The sequence below is a fragment of the Chiloscyllium plagiosum genome, unplaced genomic scaffold, assembly GCF_037043375.1.
Source record: "Chiloscyllium plagiosum isolate Xiang-an unplaced genomic scaffold, Cpla_swu_hap1 HiC_scaffold_39, whole genome shotgun sequence".
Classification (NCBI taxonomy): Eukaryota; Metazoa; Chordata; class Chondrichthyes; order Orectolobiformes; family Hemiscylliidae; genus Chiloscyllium; species Chiloscyllium plagiosum.
The window spans coordinates 17,897,631-17,911,628 of NW_028270177.1; the positions used below are offsets into that span (position 1 = coordinate 17,897,631).

A 13,998-nucleotide genomic window follows, 5' to 3' on the forward strand; every position below is an offset into this window, starting at 1 on the left:
CTTTTAAACAATGAACATTAGTCAATCTGCATAGAACAAAATTTCCCACAAATATTTGTCTTCCAAAAATTTATAGTATCAATAAATTAAGTTTTATTTGAGTAATTTAGTTGTATTTAGAACAGAAACTTATCATTTGTATCTTTTATTATTATATTAATTATTTAATATAGTCCACAATATTCCTATAAATATTTCTTGATTTGCAGTTTTCGTAATTGTAAATGGAAAACCTATTATTAGAGGTCTTTGCCATGCTATGAAATCCATTACTTGTAAGTAATGTTCTGTTTCAAAATCCTACCCCACACCAAGAATCAGTGTTGTCATCCAAAACACTTCGGAGTCCCTTGCAACCAAAATGAGGAATCTTTCAGTCCATCTGTCTTTAATAAACGTTTAGATCCAAATAAATATCAGCAGTTGTATTTGAGTGATTCGGTAACATTTAGAACAAGAAATATCATTTGTACCTTAACCAGGTGTTGCTTTTTTTCATTACTGATCTATTGTATTTTGTATTCAAAATAATTTGCAGTAGCATTGAAAATATTAGGTTAAATTCAATTCTCTGAATTTAATTATTTTATGAAGTTTTCCTAGTTTAACAAATTGTATACCATCATGCAGTTATATTTTCTTCAAATATAAAGAGCAGGCAAGATAGAATTAATTAATAAATTTCATTATCACTATGATAACCTTCAAAAACATTTTATTACAATCTATACTTATAAATTAATTGATTATATTTCATCTCAATTTTTAGGGACCTACTGCAACTCTGCTAGTGCTTGTTTTGTTGCTTCTGATGGTCAAAATCTTAGGCTCTATCAAGCTGTGGTTGATGCCAGGAAACTTCTGGATGAACTTTCTGATCCTGAAATCTCGGTAGGTTAATGGCTACGCAAACAAGTAACTAGCATTATTATAAGAAATGTCATTTAAAGAAAATTCATGGGCACAAAAAAAGAACCTTTGTACACTACTTGGTTGTTAGATGAGATGACTCATTATTTGGTGAAAAAAGCGATTTGTAAGAAGAGTCTTGAAGAGAAAGGTGGGGAAGCCTGAAGAGATCCTCAGGGTAGTATCCTATGCCCAACCAACTTCTTCAGCTCTTTCATCAATGACAGTCCCTCCACCATAATTTCCAGAAGTGGCGATGTTCATTGATGATTGCATAACATGTAGCACCAGATATGGAAGTAGTCAGTGTCCAAATGCAGAAAAACCATCAACAACATCCATGTTATGGCAGAAAGGAGGGCTGAATTTTATGGAGAACGGAAGACAGAAAGTCAGTGTGAAGAGGATTGGAATAATCAAGAGATGAATGAGGATTTCAGCACATTTATTGAATAGGAATGTTTGCCATTTTTATAGCACATAATTAACTTGTCACTGATTAATTTTAATCTGATTACGGCCAGTGTGTGTTTCTGATGGGTAAAGTTCGCCACTTGTACAATATATACTTGTGCTCTAATCTGACTAACCTTTTTCCCTTAAATTATTGGTTTGCTTATTTGTAACTTTTAATTGTGTGTTCTTTTGTTAACCAACCAATTCTTTTGGCTTTTGACTTTCTTTTTATTAGATGTTTTGTATTTATTAGTTCTAGGCTAGAAGGACTCCCATATAGTATTAGGCTGTAGGTTGGAGCTGATGGTTCTCTGGGGAGCCATCCACAACTGTACGTTTTACAGATTTCTAATGAAGGCTGTACAAACTCTACTGACTTTGGTCTAAAACTGCACTCCCTGTCAGAGAAACAATTAACATTTCAGACTGATAACCTGAAATATGATCGAATGTTGCAACATGATTGGCAATTGACACTATATTTCCTGAATTAATTATGTACAACAGATCATTGACACTGACTCAGACAGGAATTCTGTCTCCACGATCCTGCCTGACTGAATAGAATTATTTATATTTTTGTTTTCAAATACGTTTAGGGACTAACATTTTGAAACCTCTATCCATCACTACGAAGGGCTAAACTGCCATGAAGAGTTGGATGGCTACATCCATTTTGTTGTTTCCTGGGTGTCTGCCCTACATAAGGTTAAGAAATTTGGAGCTTCGTCATGTTGTTTCATTGGGAGGGAGAGACCACCAGTTTAGGTTAAAGAACCAAATTATTATAGGATTTGAACAACAATTTCTTTAGAGTTACTATCTCAACTAGAAACCAGCATTAGCTATGCCAGTTTATTCCCTAAGCACATTTCCAGCATTCCCAAAATGGCAATCATGTTGAGGCTATCAGCAAGGATGCTGTTTCTCACTGTTTAGCATTTGTCCACTTGCATCAACAATTCTCAACGTTATAAAAGGACAGGTGTCTATGAGTCTTGTTCTTATCCAAAGTTCTAGTCTCCTGCCCAGCTTGCAACTTAAGTCCACCCTGCCAAGTCTAGAAATTTCTAGGCCACACTGTGCAAGGTTGCTAAATTGATGTGAATAATTAGGCTGTGTTCAGATACTGCTTTTTGTAGGATTTTGAATGTTTTAAATAAAATGAATGAGGTGGGACGGAATCGCTATTTCTACATTATGTAGTTTGTATTTGCGACTGTGACTAAAATTCAGTAATTTTATATGTCTTTTTTTTCCAGAAATTCGTTGGAGAAGTATTCAATATAGTCAGCCAGCAGTCAACAGCTCGACCAGGTTGCATTATTGAACTAGATGTAATAACAGCTCAGGTTAGAAATTCATTCCAATGTAGAAATTTGAATCTTGTCTCCTTTTTATCCCTCTTTTGTTGCAATTTCAGGTTTTGTTGAGTCTTGGAATCAGTGAAAGGAAGCTTAAAATCATTCCCTTAACACGTTTGCCTGTTAAAATGAGTTCTGACACAGATTTTCTTTTATCACAGTTGGAAATAATGAACTTACTGAAAATGTGCTACTTCCATTTTCATTTTAGCTGTTTTGCACACTAACAGTTTGTTTTCTTTAAATCCATCACCATTTATTTCTTCACAACTTCAACCTTCATTAATCCCTTCCTTTCGCTACCTCTTATGACTTTTTCACTCATTCCTGTTCATGTTTTTTTTCCTTTTTTTAGGAACACATTAGGAGTGAAAAACGAGAGAGCTGTAATTAAGACTAAGTAGTTATTCATTTAACAAAGAATATTAAAAATTCTTGCACTATAACATGAAAATCAAATTCTGATATAATCTAGTAAAATCTAGTTGGATATTATTAATGACCATGGGTTCACAAAATAGCACCTGCTCTAAATATCATTCCATTGTCCATCTTGCTTTCATTGCAAAGGCACTTTAAATCAACAATCACCCAGCCAAGGAGTAAAAAAGAATAGGTGATGGGGAAGTGCAAATTTGAAGAATTAGTTTCTATTTTGGAGACTGAAGCCCTTTTTAGGACCAAAATCATGTCCTTGGCAAGCACGCACACTTATGATGCAGAGTGTGCCAAACGTCATTTTAAAAATACTGAGTGATCACTGACAGCTTAGAGTGTCAGTGCAATTGCAGTGCAACCTATGATACTGTAGTGTAAAATGCCTCCAAGCCTCCCACAGCTGCAGACAGGTTCACCTATATGATAGATTCCCTCCAGTACTAGTTAGAATGACAATCAATTACTTATACATCAGCTGCTGGATTAAGCTATTATTGTAATTCTTTGTACTTTTGGTGCCTTTTCGTACTTGCTAAAATTCTCGCTGGTCTATAGGGCATATCCTGGCTGGTGGTGATTTATTTTTCTTCTTGCTAATTTAAAAGGCTAATCTACAACAAGTTACTTCTAACAGTGGGTGGTTAAGTAGGGTTTTCTGTTGGCATTGAAAATTACTGGGACAAGGAGCAGAGGTTGAATAAAACAAACTGCTGCAAGAGAGAGAAGATGGGCTATGAGCAGAAGATTATAATCGAAATATGAAAATATTATTCAGTGGCTTCATCTTTGGCAATAATGTCACCAGTGCTTCTCTTCATAATGTTCATTTTTGACATCTTCATGATATCAAAACTTGAAAGTACTCTTATCGTCCCCATAGTTTTGCTGCCTTTGTGCATTGCCAACACTTGCAAGAGGGAAGTATGTCAGTGAGTGTTGTTCAGTCTGTTTGGGTGGTGCAGCTGTCATACCTCCTATTGAGTGCAGGTTGTAAACAATGAATCCAAGGTTTAAATAATCCAATAGTTTGTCCAGGTTACTGTCTAGTTATAATTGACCTCTAATTGCCTGTTCCCACATGGCCATGCCTCAATGTTTGGAGTTTTATATCATGCCAGTTGTTCCTTAAATAGGTATTTATATTTCACCTCATGGGTTGACTTCAGAGTGTTCTTCATAAATCTGTTCTTTAATTCGTGGCTGTAGCATTTTCAGGTTTGGCATTAATTGAATTATTCTTGGGTAGTAATTCCAACAGACCCTGCTACATTTTGGAATGAGTTTTTCTTTCAAGTCTCACGTAACTGACTGAGTGCAGATGCTTAATTTCAGTCAGTTGGGAATTGTTGAAAAATAAAAAGCATATCATGGTTCTCTGTTTTCTTGCAGCACCTTTCTCTGCACATTTATTTGCTTTGCAAGAGTAAGTCAAAAGTTTTGAAGGAAATTAATGATTAAAATTGTCAAATTCGCAGAGGTTTAAAACAAATTTGGTGGTGACAGTGTTCTGAGTAATTTGTTTTTCCTTCATGGCATACTGCTTTGTGTTCCTTTTGCTAACATTTTGTTTTTACTTATAAAAAGTAAATCTTTTTTTAAAATCCAGAACTGTATTTAACACTCGTATCAGTGTGTTTATAATTCAAAATTTAACATGCCATTTTGCAATCCGTTTTGCATGCTGCAACGTAAGAAAGTGCTATAAATTAGTTTTTTTTAAAAAAGCAACTTGTATTGACTCACTACCTTTATCATTCTGTTGGCACAACCCGAAGTTCTACTGTTTGCACTTCACATTGGATGTACTTCAATTCCAACCAAATTCATAACCAAATTTCAAAAATTTACATCGTTTTCAGTGTGAGCAGGAAGTTGATTGCCTTGTGAGCAGGCTACTTTATCATTAGTGGGTAAGCAATGAACTGTTAGGTACAGAATGTGAATTACAATCTATACAGCCTAAAATTATACTGGACAGGTACTTGCATGAGTCCCCTGCAACCTGTAACATAACCATACGCAACTATAAATATAAATAACCTTCAAATTTTTAGTGACCATTTTATTGTTCAGGAATGTGACTAAAACATTTCTCATTGTATTTCTGGCAGTGTGGCACAAACACACAGCTACTTCATGTATTTCAAGAAGATTTTATCTTGGGATATAAACCACAGAAAGAAGAATTAAATAAGGATCAAGAATTTTCTTTCAGTCAACCTGCCCAAGGTACACAAAGTCAATTAAAATGGGAGCTAATACATTCTTTGGTTTATATATAGTTCTTTACAGTTCCATGTTACTGTTGATTCAGTTGGTAGCAGTTTTTACTTCGGAGTCTGAAGTAATTGGGTTTCAGTCAGATTCCATGATTTAAACATAATCTCCATTGACATATCAGATGGAATGGAGGTCGTCTTAGTCAGTTGCTTGGGATTCAAGAGGATTCTCTTCCAGTCCAGTGTTGAGTCCTGAGGTAACTAAATAGTCCAATGCTGTATCAGCAAACCCTGCCACAGGTGAGACAGGTTGTATTTGCTGAAGCAGTTTGGTGGGGGTTACCTCAATCCCTAATAGAATATCATCACTGATATCCTGCAAATCTTGCAAACCCCCAGCCATGCTAGGTGCTCCAATATAAGTGTCCTCTCTCAGGCTAGTAATCCCAATATTGAAGCACACTGATTATGATGAATCAGCTGTATTAGGTGAGTCATGTTATCTGAATGCCTGACACAAGATGCCAAAATAAGCTGTCTACTCCAAGTTTCATTGCAGCATGGTGGCACAGTGGTTAGCACTGCTGCCTCTCGGCACCAGGGACCCAGGTCCAATTTCAGCCTCTGGCGACTGTGCAAACTTCACATAGACATTCTCCCCATATCTGCGTGGGTTTCCTTCGGGTGCTCTGGTTTCCTCCCACAATCCAAAAATGTGCAGGTTAGGGTAAATTGGCCATGCTAAATTGCCCATAGTGTTAGATGCGTTAGTCAGAGGGAAATAGGTTTGGGTGGGTTACTCTTCAGAGGGTCAATGTGGACTTGTTGGGCCGAAGGGCCTGTTTCCACACTGTAGGTAATCTAATCTAATCTGAAAAAGTGGTTACCAAGAGAACAGAGGAACTGCTTTGAAGATTTCCTTAAATGCTCCTTGACAGGAGTACAATATCTTCACCAACCCATGGGAATCTGCAAAGGAGCATACTGTTTTGAATGTTTCTGATGGCAACAGATGATACAAACAATGGAAGCACCATATGAAAACTTGAGTATTCCATAAGGGAAGTACTGCGTTGCTGAAGTGCAGATATTTGGATACCGTGATCAAAGTATGTCTGTGAAGTGAATCATAGTATTGGAACTATGACTAGGGAATTTCCCACTGCCCCTTCATCAACTGAACATTCAACTTAATTGCTGTGGGGGGATTTTGCTATATGTCACTGACTACCATGTTTCTTTGAAAGAAGACGTTTCTCTAATTTAAAGTACATTTTAGGGCAACCCCACAATATGATCTAGCATTTTATAAATGAGAATTCCTTTGTTTTTAGTTTTCTACACTTGTGTTAGATTTTCATAAATGATTGCCAGGCACAGAAATTTACTGTAATACTTAACTTGATTATGTTGGGAATTTTGGTTGCTTTTTGAGTTATTTATCTGTCATTTAAGGATGTCGTGCACCATCATTCTCTGAAAAGTTTTACCTTGTGGTGATAGAAAGGGACAAGAGACGATCTGTTCTTCACATGTGGCACCTCCATTTGAAATCTGTGCAGCCTCGTGTAGGTAGGTATTTGGCAAATACACAACAGAAATTAGCTTATTAAATCCTTTATTGAGATCAATATGTGTGAAATATTTATGGAGCATAAACCTGCTAATGATAATATAAAAAAGAACTGTTTTATGTGGTATCTAAAATGAAAAGTGGCTTTAAGTTGAGATCAAGAAGGGTTTTAAATTTGTTTGTGTATGTGAACATCGCAGGCAAGACCAGCATTTATTGTAACAATATCATAAATTGCAGGAAAACTCAGAAGGTCTGGCAGCATCTGTGAAGAGAAATCAAAATTAACATTTCTGTTCCTCAGTGACATTTCCTCAGTACATTTATTGCTTTTAGGAAGGTAGTAGTGAGTGACCACCTTCAACCACGAGCTATAGCAATGTAGGTGCAATTGCAGAGCTTTTAGAGAAGACATGGGCTTTTAACACAGTTAAAGGAATGATGATGTAATTCCAAATCGAGATTGTGCATGACTTAAGAGATACTAGAGGGTGTTAGCATTCCTGTGAGTTTGCTGTTGTTGCCATTCTTTGGTGGCAGAGGTTGCAGCTTAATGGTGACAAGCTGCTTCAGTACTTCTTATGGATGGTAGACGTTAGTACCATTGTGCACCAGGGATAAATGGAATCATGTTTAAGGTCGATGATGAAGCCACAGTAAATTGGACTGCTTTGGCCTACATACTGCTGGGGCATTTTAGATTTGTTGGATCTACATTCATCCAGGCATATGGAGATTATTCCATCACACTCCTGACTTGTTTTGTCAATGGTGGACAAATGGAGTCAAAGCTGAGTTATATACCACACAATTCCTATTATCTGACCTGCTGTTGCAGCTGCAGTATCGTTTGGCTGGTGCAGTTATGCTTCTGGTTAGTGGTAACCCCTCAAGATATTGATGCTGTGCGATTTAGTGTTGCAATGTTTTTGGGTATCAAGGACCAATTGTTAGATTTGCCCTTGTTGGAGATGGTCTTTGCTTGCTTTTGTGTGACATGAATGTTATGTCTACTTATTAGTCCATGATATCCATATCTTGTTGCATATGGACATTCGCTGACTGTACATTTGAGGAGTTCTGGATGGTGTTGAGTGCATTAGGGAGCATTTGCACTTCTGACCTTTCCATTGGAGGGAAGGTCTGTACACAAATAACAGTCAACAGAAAATAAGAGTAAGTGAGGATAGGGAGACAGTTTGTCGTAATCATAGAGTCATAGAGACGTACAGCATGGAAACAGACCCTTCGGTCCAACTCATCCATGCCGACTAGAGTTTGCTTTTTAAAAAAACACTGTGTTATTATGGTCAGAGAATAGAACTGGTATTCTAGGTAGATGACGTCAAAACGTGAAAGGTATTTTTCATTTGAAGAAGTATTGTAATGTGTTTTAACTAACACATATTCATTTTGAATTCAATTTGAGAAAGTATGTAATCATAGAATAATACAATTTCCTACAGTGTGGAAGCAGGTCATTCAGCCCATCGAGTCCAGACTATCCATCCAAAGAACATCCACCCATACCCACTCCTTACCCTATCCCTGTAACCCTGCATTTCCCATGGCTAACCCAGTTAGCCTGCACATCTTCAGACTTGGGAGGAAACTGTAGCATCTGGAGGAAACCCACACAGACCCGGGGAGAATGTACAAACATTCATATAGTTGCCCAAGGGTAGAATTGAGCCCAGGTCCCTGAAACTGTGAGGCAGCAGTGCTAACCACTGAGCCACCATTTGGCCCAGAATTTTTTCAATATATGTCTTAATAACTGGCTTAAGTCTGATATTTAATGTACATGTTTGAATGTTTTAAACTTCTTTGGAAGGTTTTTAAAATTAACAGATCATGAAATATTATGTACATATATAATATTCTGGAAGTTAAAGTTAAGTAACTTTGCAAGTAATTTTTTATATAAATTCTTTTGTTTTTTTCCACCCTCTCTTGATAGCGGTGTGTGAGGACAATTCAGTTTGTAACAATTGTCAGTAAATTTTTTAGATGGCACAAATAGTAATTGCCACCAGGCTATTTTATCCTCAGACATCACAGTCAACATAAACCTAAGAGACACAGAGATGTCCTTACAAATAGGATGATTGGATAACAATTAGGAGTGAGAACCTTAGCTGTTATTTCTCATCTCCATTCACCCCCAACAATTTAGTGTGTAAAGTAGGTTCCTTGGCACAGACTCTCAATTGAGCCTGAACTACCATGGCTTGTATGATTTTGTATCAGACAGTGTAGAGCATTCAGCCCAGTGTTGTTAAAGAAGCATTTCTGTTGTAAACAGAATGTTCAAAGTTGGAATTTCTAATTGTTGTATTTTTTTTTTCTTTTTCCTCACAACCAAACTCCTGTCTCAAAGTAAGCATGGCGGACAATAAAATATCTATACCTGAGGAAAAGAGCTTTAGCCTATCTCCAAATACTTGTGTTTTAAGTTCTCTTCCACGGTCAGCATCAGTTGCTAACCTTCAGACTGCTAGCAAGTTGATACTTAGCTCTGAATTAGTTTACAGTCAACAGTTAAATGTTCCTGAGGGAGTGGAAGTAATCCGAGCAACTCCTTCTGCAGGTAATTGTTTACAGTATTTAATATATAGAAAGTATTTTTCTTCTTGGTTTGCATATGTGTCTAATTCTTCGATGGCCATGCTCCTGTCCCAGTGGTTTCATAGGCACAGTTTCGGCAAATGCTTTAAACACAACTTTTAGCACTCCAAGAGAATGAGTCTTTAAAGCAGCCTGCTGGATTCGATTGGGTTGACATCAGTACAAGTTAATTTGACCAGGATGGGGGTTTGAGGATTGAGTCAGGTGTTGAAAGATTTATTAAGTTTGGAGGTGGTTATGGTGTAGAGGAAAAGGACAGCAAATTATGACACATTCAAGATTTTGTTTGAAGTTATGATTGGGTGGGGAAAATCAGCAATTTCTATCATGGAGATTTAGACTGGTGGTCTCAGATTGTAAATAAGTCACAATGCTACCAATCTTGGGGACCAAGCTTGGGCAATCAGAGGTTATGAAAGTTCGATTATGGCAGAAGAGCATGATGGAAATCAGGAGCAATTCAGAGATATTAAAAGTGCTCCATGGCAGAATGTATATGTCGGGATATTTCCTTACCCTTTTTAGTGACAGATTTCATAAGCTAGAGGCAGTATTATGTCTTGACATTAACTGCATTTCTTAATTTTGAAAACTTTATTTTAAACGTTCTGTGTTCTAGTCTCCATATTATAAAAAAATGCACGTACACTGAAGAAGATACGTAAAGAATTTCCTCAAATGATACATGATGCCAGAAGTTCTGTCTATCAAAAAAGATTAAATTTATTGAGGCTCTTTTCTCTGAGAGAGACTCATGGGGTGTCCTGATGGTAGCCTTTAAAATTATGAAAGTTTGAGAGAGCAGATGTTGAGGTGCTTCTGTTTGTGGGAAAAGCCATAGTTAGGTCATTTATACAAAGTAGTCACTAACAAATCCCACAGGTAATTCAAAAGAAACAAATGTCTTCATGGTGGTCATTGCCATAAGGAATAATTCAGGTAACCAACACAGATTCATTTATGAGAAAAGTCAATAAACTCGAGGGTGGAAGAAATAGAAGAATGTTTTGATGGGATTAGATGGACAAGCAAAAGAGGAAGCTTACTTGAAGCATAAATGTTGGCATTGGCCCCTTGAGATTAATAGCATATTTTCTGTATTGTAAATTCTGTATGTGCTACATAGTATCTACAGCCTTGTTTCAGGAAACTTTTGTACATCTTTGTAATGCAGTGTAAAGCTTTACCATATTTTTGTAAATGTATATCAAACTTTCATTGTCTAATTCTTGCTGAAGTTAACTCAGTTGAGTGTTTTGTATTCTTCAGCCACTGAATGTGTGTGACAGGGTCCTCATAGCATCCTCAAGACTTATTTTGTCTCTATATTTTATTACTAACTGCTTTTTGCTTTTCATCATCCCTTCTGTTATTTAATCTCTCTTCTGACCCACTCTCCCTTTTTATTATTTCCTCCGCTCATGCCTTTTCTGAAAAACAAAACTTTTCGGTTGTAATCAGTAGTACTTGATCTGAAACTAGTCTTTAGTGTTCAACCTAAAACGTTATCTCTCACTGTCACTCGCTATCTCTCGCTCTGTCTCTTGCTCATATTGTCTGTCTCTCTCTCTCTACCTTCCTCCCCAGCCAACCCCCACATCTCTGTCTCCTTCTCTGTCTCTCACTTGTGCTCTCTATTGCTCACATTCTTTTTCACTCACACAGGCTTGGCCTTTCTCTGGTTCTCTTTCTCGTTTCCTCCATTCCTCACTGTCTGTCTGTCTGTCATTCACTTCTTCCCTGTCTACTGTCATTCACTTCTTCCCTGTCTACTGTCATTCCCTCCTTGCTCGCTTTCTCCCTCCCTGTTTTTTTTCTTTCTCTTTCTCTTACTCACACCCTGTCTGTTTTCCTCCCTTGAGCCCTGTCTCTCTCGCTCCCTCCCTCACACTCTGTTTCTTTCACTCACAAGTTGTCTGTGTTGCTTGCTCATCCCTTCGCACTCTGTCTGTCTGTCTCTCGCTAGCACCCTGTCTCTTTCGCTTACTTCCACCTTATGTCTGTCACTCTTTCTCACTCCCTGTCACTCTCGCTGTTTCTCTTACTCACTGTATAGATGCTGCCAAGATCTGCATGTAACTAGCATTTTGTTTTTCATTTTTTGCATTAACTGTTCCAGCTTTAAAAAGCAATGTAAAAACACAAGTATTATACATAAATATACAAAGTTGTCTCATTGACATTTTGAAAACTTTGCCATATTATTATCAGTCATACACATATGTAAATGTAGTGCCACACATCTGAACTGCTTAGCAAGGGTTAATAAATAGTCCGCTTGAGTAACCATGACTATACATAACTCCCCCAAACTTTCTTAACAAGACCAGTGTATTTCACCCGTACCATTCTCTGCAATAAACTACCCCATGCCCAGATAAGGGATTGATTTCTATTTTTAACAAAGTCAATAGAGTGTTTCACTATTGTAATAAGAGTGTTTGGTTTCTTTTTCTTTTTTAGGTCACTTAAGTTCATCTTCAATCTATCCAGTCTGCCTTGCACCTTATCTAATAGTGACATCATGCTCTGATGGTAAAGTGAGATTCTGGCGGTGTACTGTGGATAAAAGTTCAAATTCAAAAAACTTAGAGAAAGTACATGCTTATAGGTGGGAAACCTGGCCTTTGATGAATGAGGAAGGAGAACACAGTGACAGTGCAGTTAGTATTGCAGGACGACCAGTGGCTGTAAGCTGTTCATACACTGGACGATTGGCCGTCGCTTATAAAGAGCCTTTACAGGCTAATGGTGTTACACCAAAGGAGTTCATGATGCATGTCTCCATATTTGAGTGTGAATCTACTGGAGGATCAGAGTGGGTGTTAGAGCAGACAATACATTTAGATGGCATAGGAAAGGTTGGAAGTGTCCTGGACTCTCGAGTTAGTGTAGATAGCAATTTGTTTGTGTATAATAAATCTGATATTTATCTCAAAGGCACCCGCATAACATCAAACATAAAACATTTACTGCACTTGGATTGGGTATCAAAAGAAGACGGTTCTCATGTTCTTACAGTGGGAGTTGGTTCTAAAATTCTCATGTATGGAAGGCTGTCAGGGATTGTGACTGAACAAGCCAGTAGCAAAGATGGACTGGCTGTTATTACTTTGCCACTAGGGGGAAGCATTAAGCAAGGAACTAAGTCAAAATGGGTATTGCTGAGATGTGTTGATTTGGTGTCTTCAGTGGATGGAACGCCTTCACTTCCAGTTTCTCTATCCTGGGTGAGGGATGGCATCCTGGTAATTGGAATGGACTGTGAAATGCATGTGTATGCACAATGGAAACATTCTACAAAATCATTAAATGGTAATGACAGTGGGAGCTTGTCATGCTTTGAAGATTTAGTTGATAGCTCTCCATTTGAGACGAAAATCCTTTCAAAGCGACACAGTGTTGCCGACGCAGCAGCTGGTATGGATGATGTATTTGGAGTCCCAGGAATGGTTCAAGATGGTGGATTGTTTGAAGCTGCTCACATTCTTTCTCCTACTCTTCCACAATATCACCCCACTCAACTTTTGGAACTTATGGATTTGGGCAAGGTGCGCAGAGCTAAGGCAATTCTTTCACATTTAGTAAAATGTATTGCTGGGGAAGTTGCAGTTTTTAGGGATAAAGATCCTGGAGAAGGAGGAGGGCCTCGACGCCATCTTTCTCGAACCATCAGTGTAAGTGGAAGTACAGGAAAGGACACAATTATAGCTGGAAGAGAAGGTACACGCGATTATACTGAGATAGATTCCATTCCACCTCTGCCACTTTATGCATTGCTATCTGCAGATCAGGATACATCCTACAAAATTGTTGAAGAAACTCCTAATGTAAACAAAGGTTCACGGTCTCAAAGTAAAAATGAAATGGACAATCAGTATGCCGATTTGTTTCAGTCTCCAAGTGTGACGACAGATGACTTTGTTGACTTTGTAATCGAAAAGAAGGAATCTAGATCTAAAGTTATAAATTTATCCCAGTATGGACCAACATACTTTGGGCCAGAACATGCCCGTGTGCTTTCCAGTCACCTGATGCACTCAAGCTTGCCGGGACTGACACGACTAGAGCAGATGTTCCTTGTAGCTTTAGCTGACACAGTGGCTACCACGAGCACAGAAGTTAATGAAAATAGAGACAAGACCTACTCTGGTATGTATATAATAACTTTAAGTTATTTTCTAAAACAAACTTTTTGCTAACAGTATTGGCATAAATCCTAAGTATCTATACTGTAGAAACAGAAGAGGTATTTTGAAAGTAGATTTACTTTGTTAATACTATGTGTTTGATTAAGAATTACCGAAGCTGATTGGAATCTCATCAGCTGCCTATTTACTCTGCTCAGTTCAATTTCTAATCAAATTTAGGGCAAAGTAATTAGAGGCAGAATAAATAATGGTTAATTGTG

The 13,998-nt window shown here is 37.6% G+C and overlaps 1 protein-coding gene across 5 annotated transcripts in view; it reads left to right on the plus strand.

Annotated features, from left to right (window-relative positions):
* The window catches only part of dmxl2 (Dmx-like 2), a 143,211-nt gene that overhangs the window by 55,146 nt on the left and 74,067 nt on the right, over nt 1-13,998 (plus strand). For all 5 annotated transcript variants that reach the window (XM_087981189.1, XM_087981187.1, XM_087981188.1 and 2 more), the window contains exons 13-18: nt 770-891; nt 2,628-2,717; nt 5,279-5,396; nt 6,842-6,958; nt 9,340-9,549; nt 12,051-13,739. In XM_087981189.1, the coding sequence (XP_087837315.1) occupies nt 770-891; nt 2,628-2,717; nt 5,279-5,396; nt 6,842-6,958; nt 9,340-9,549; nt 12,051-13,739 (2,346 nt within the window). The remainder of the gene's footprint in view (nt 1-769; nt 892-2,627; nt 2,718-5,278; nt 5,397-6,841; nt 6,959-9,339; nt 9,550-12,050; nt 13,740-13,998) is intronic.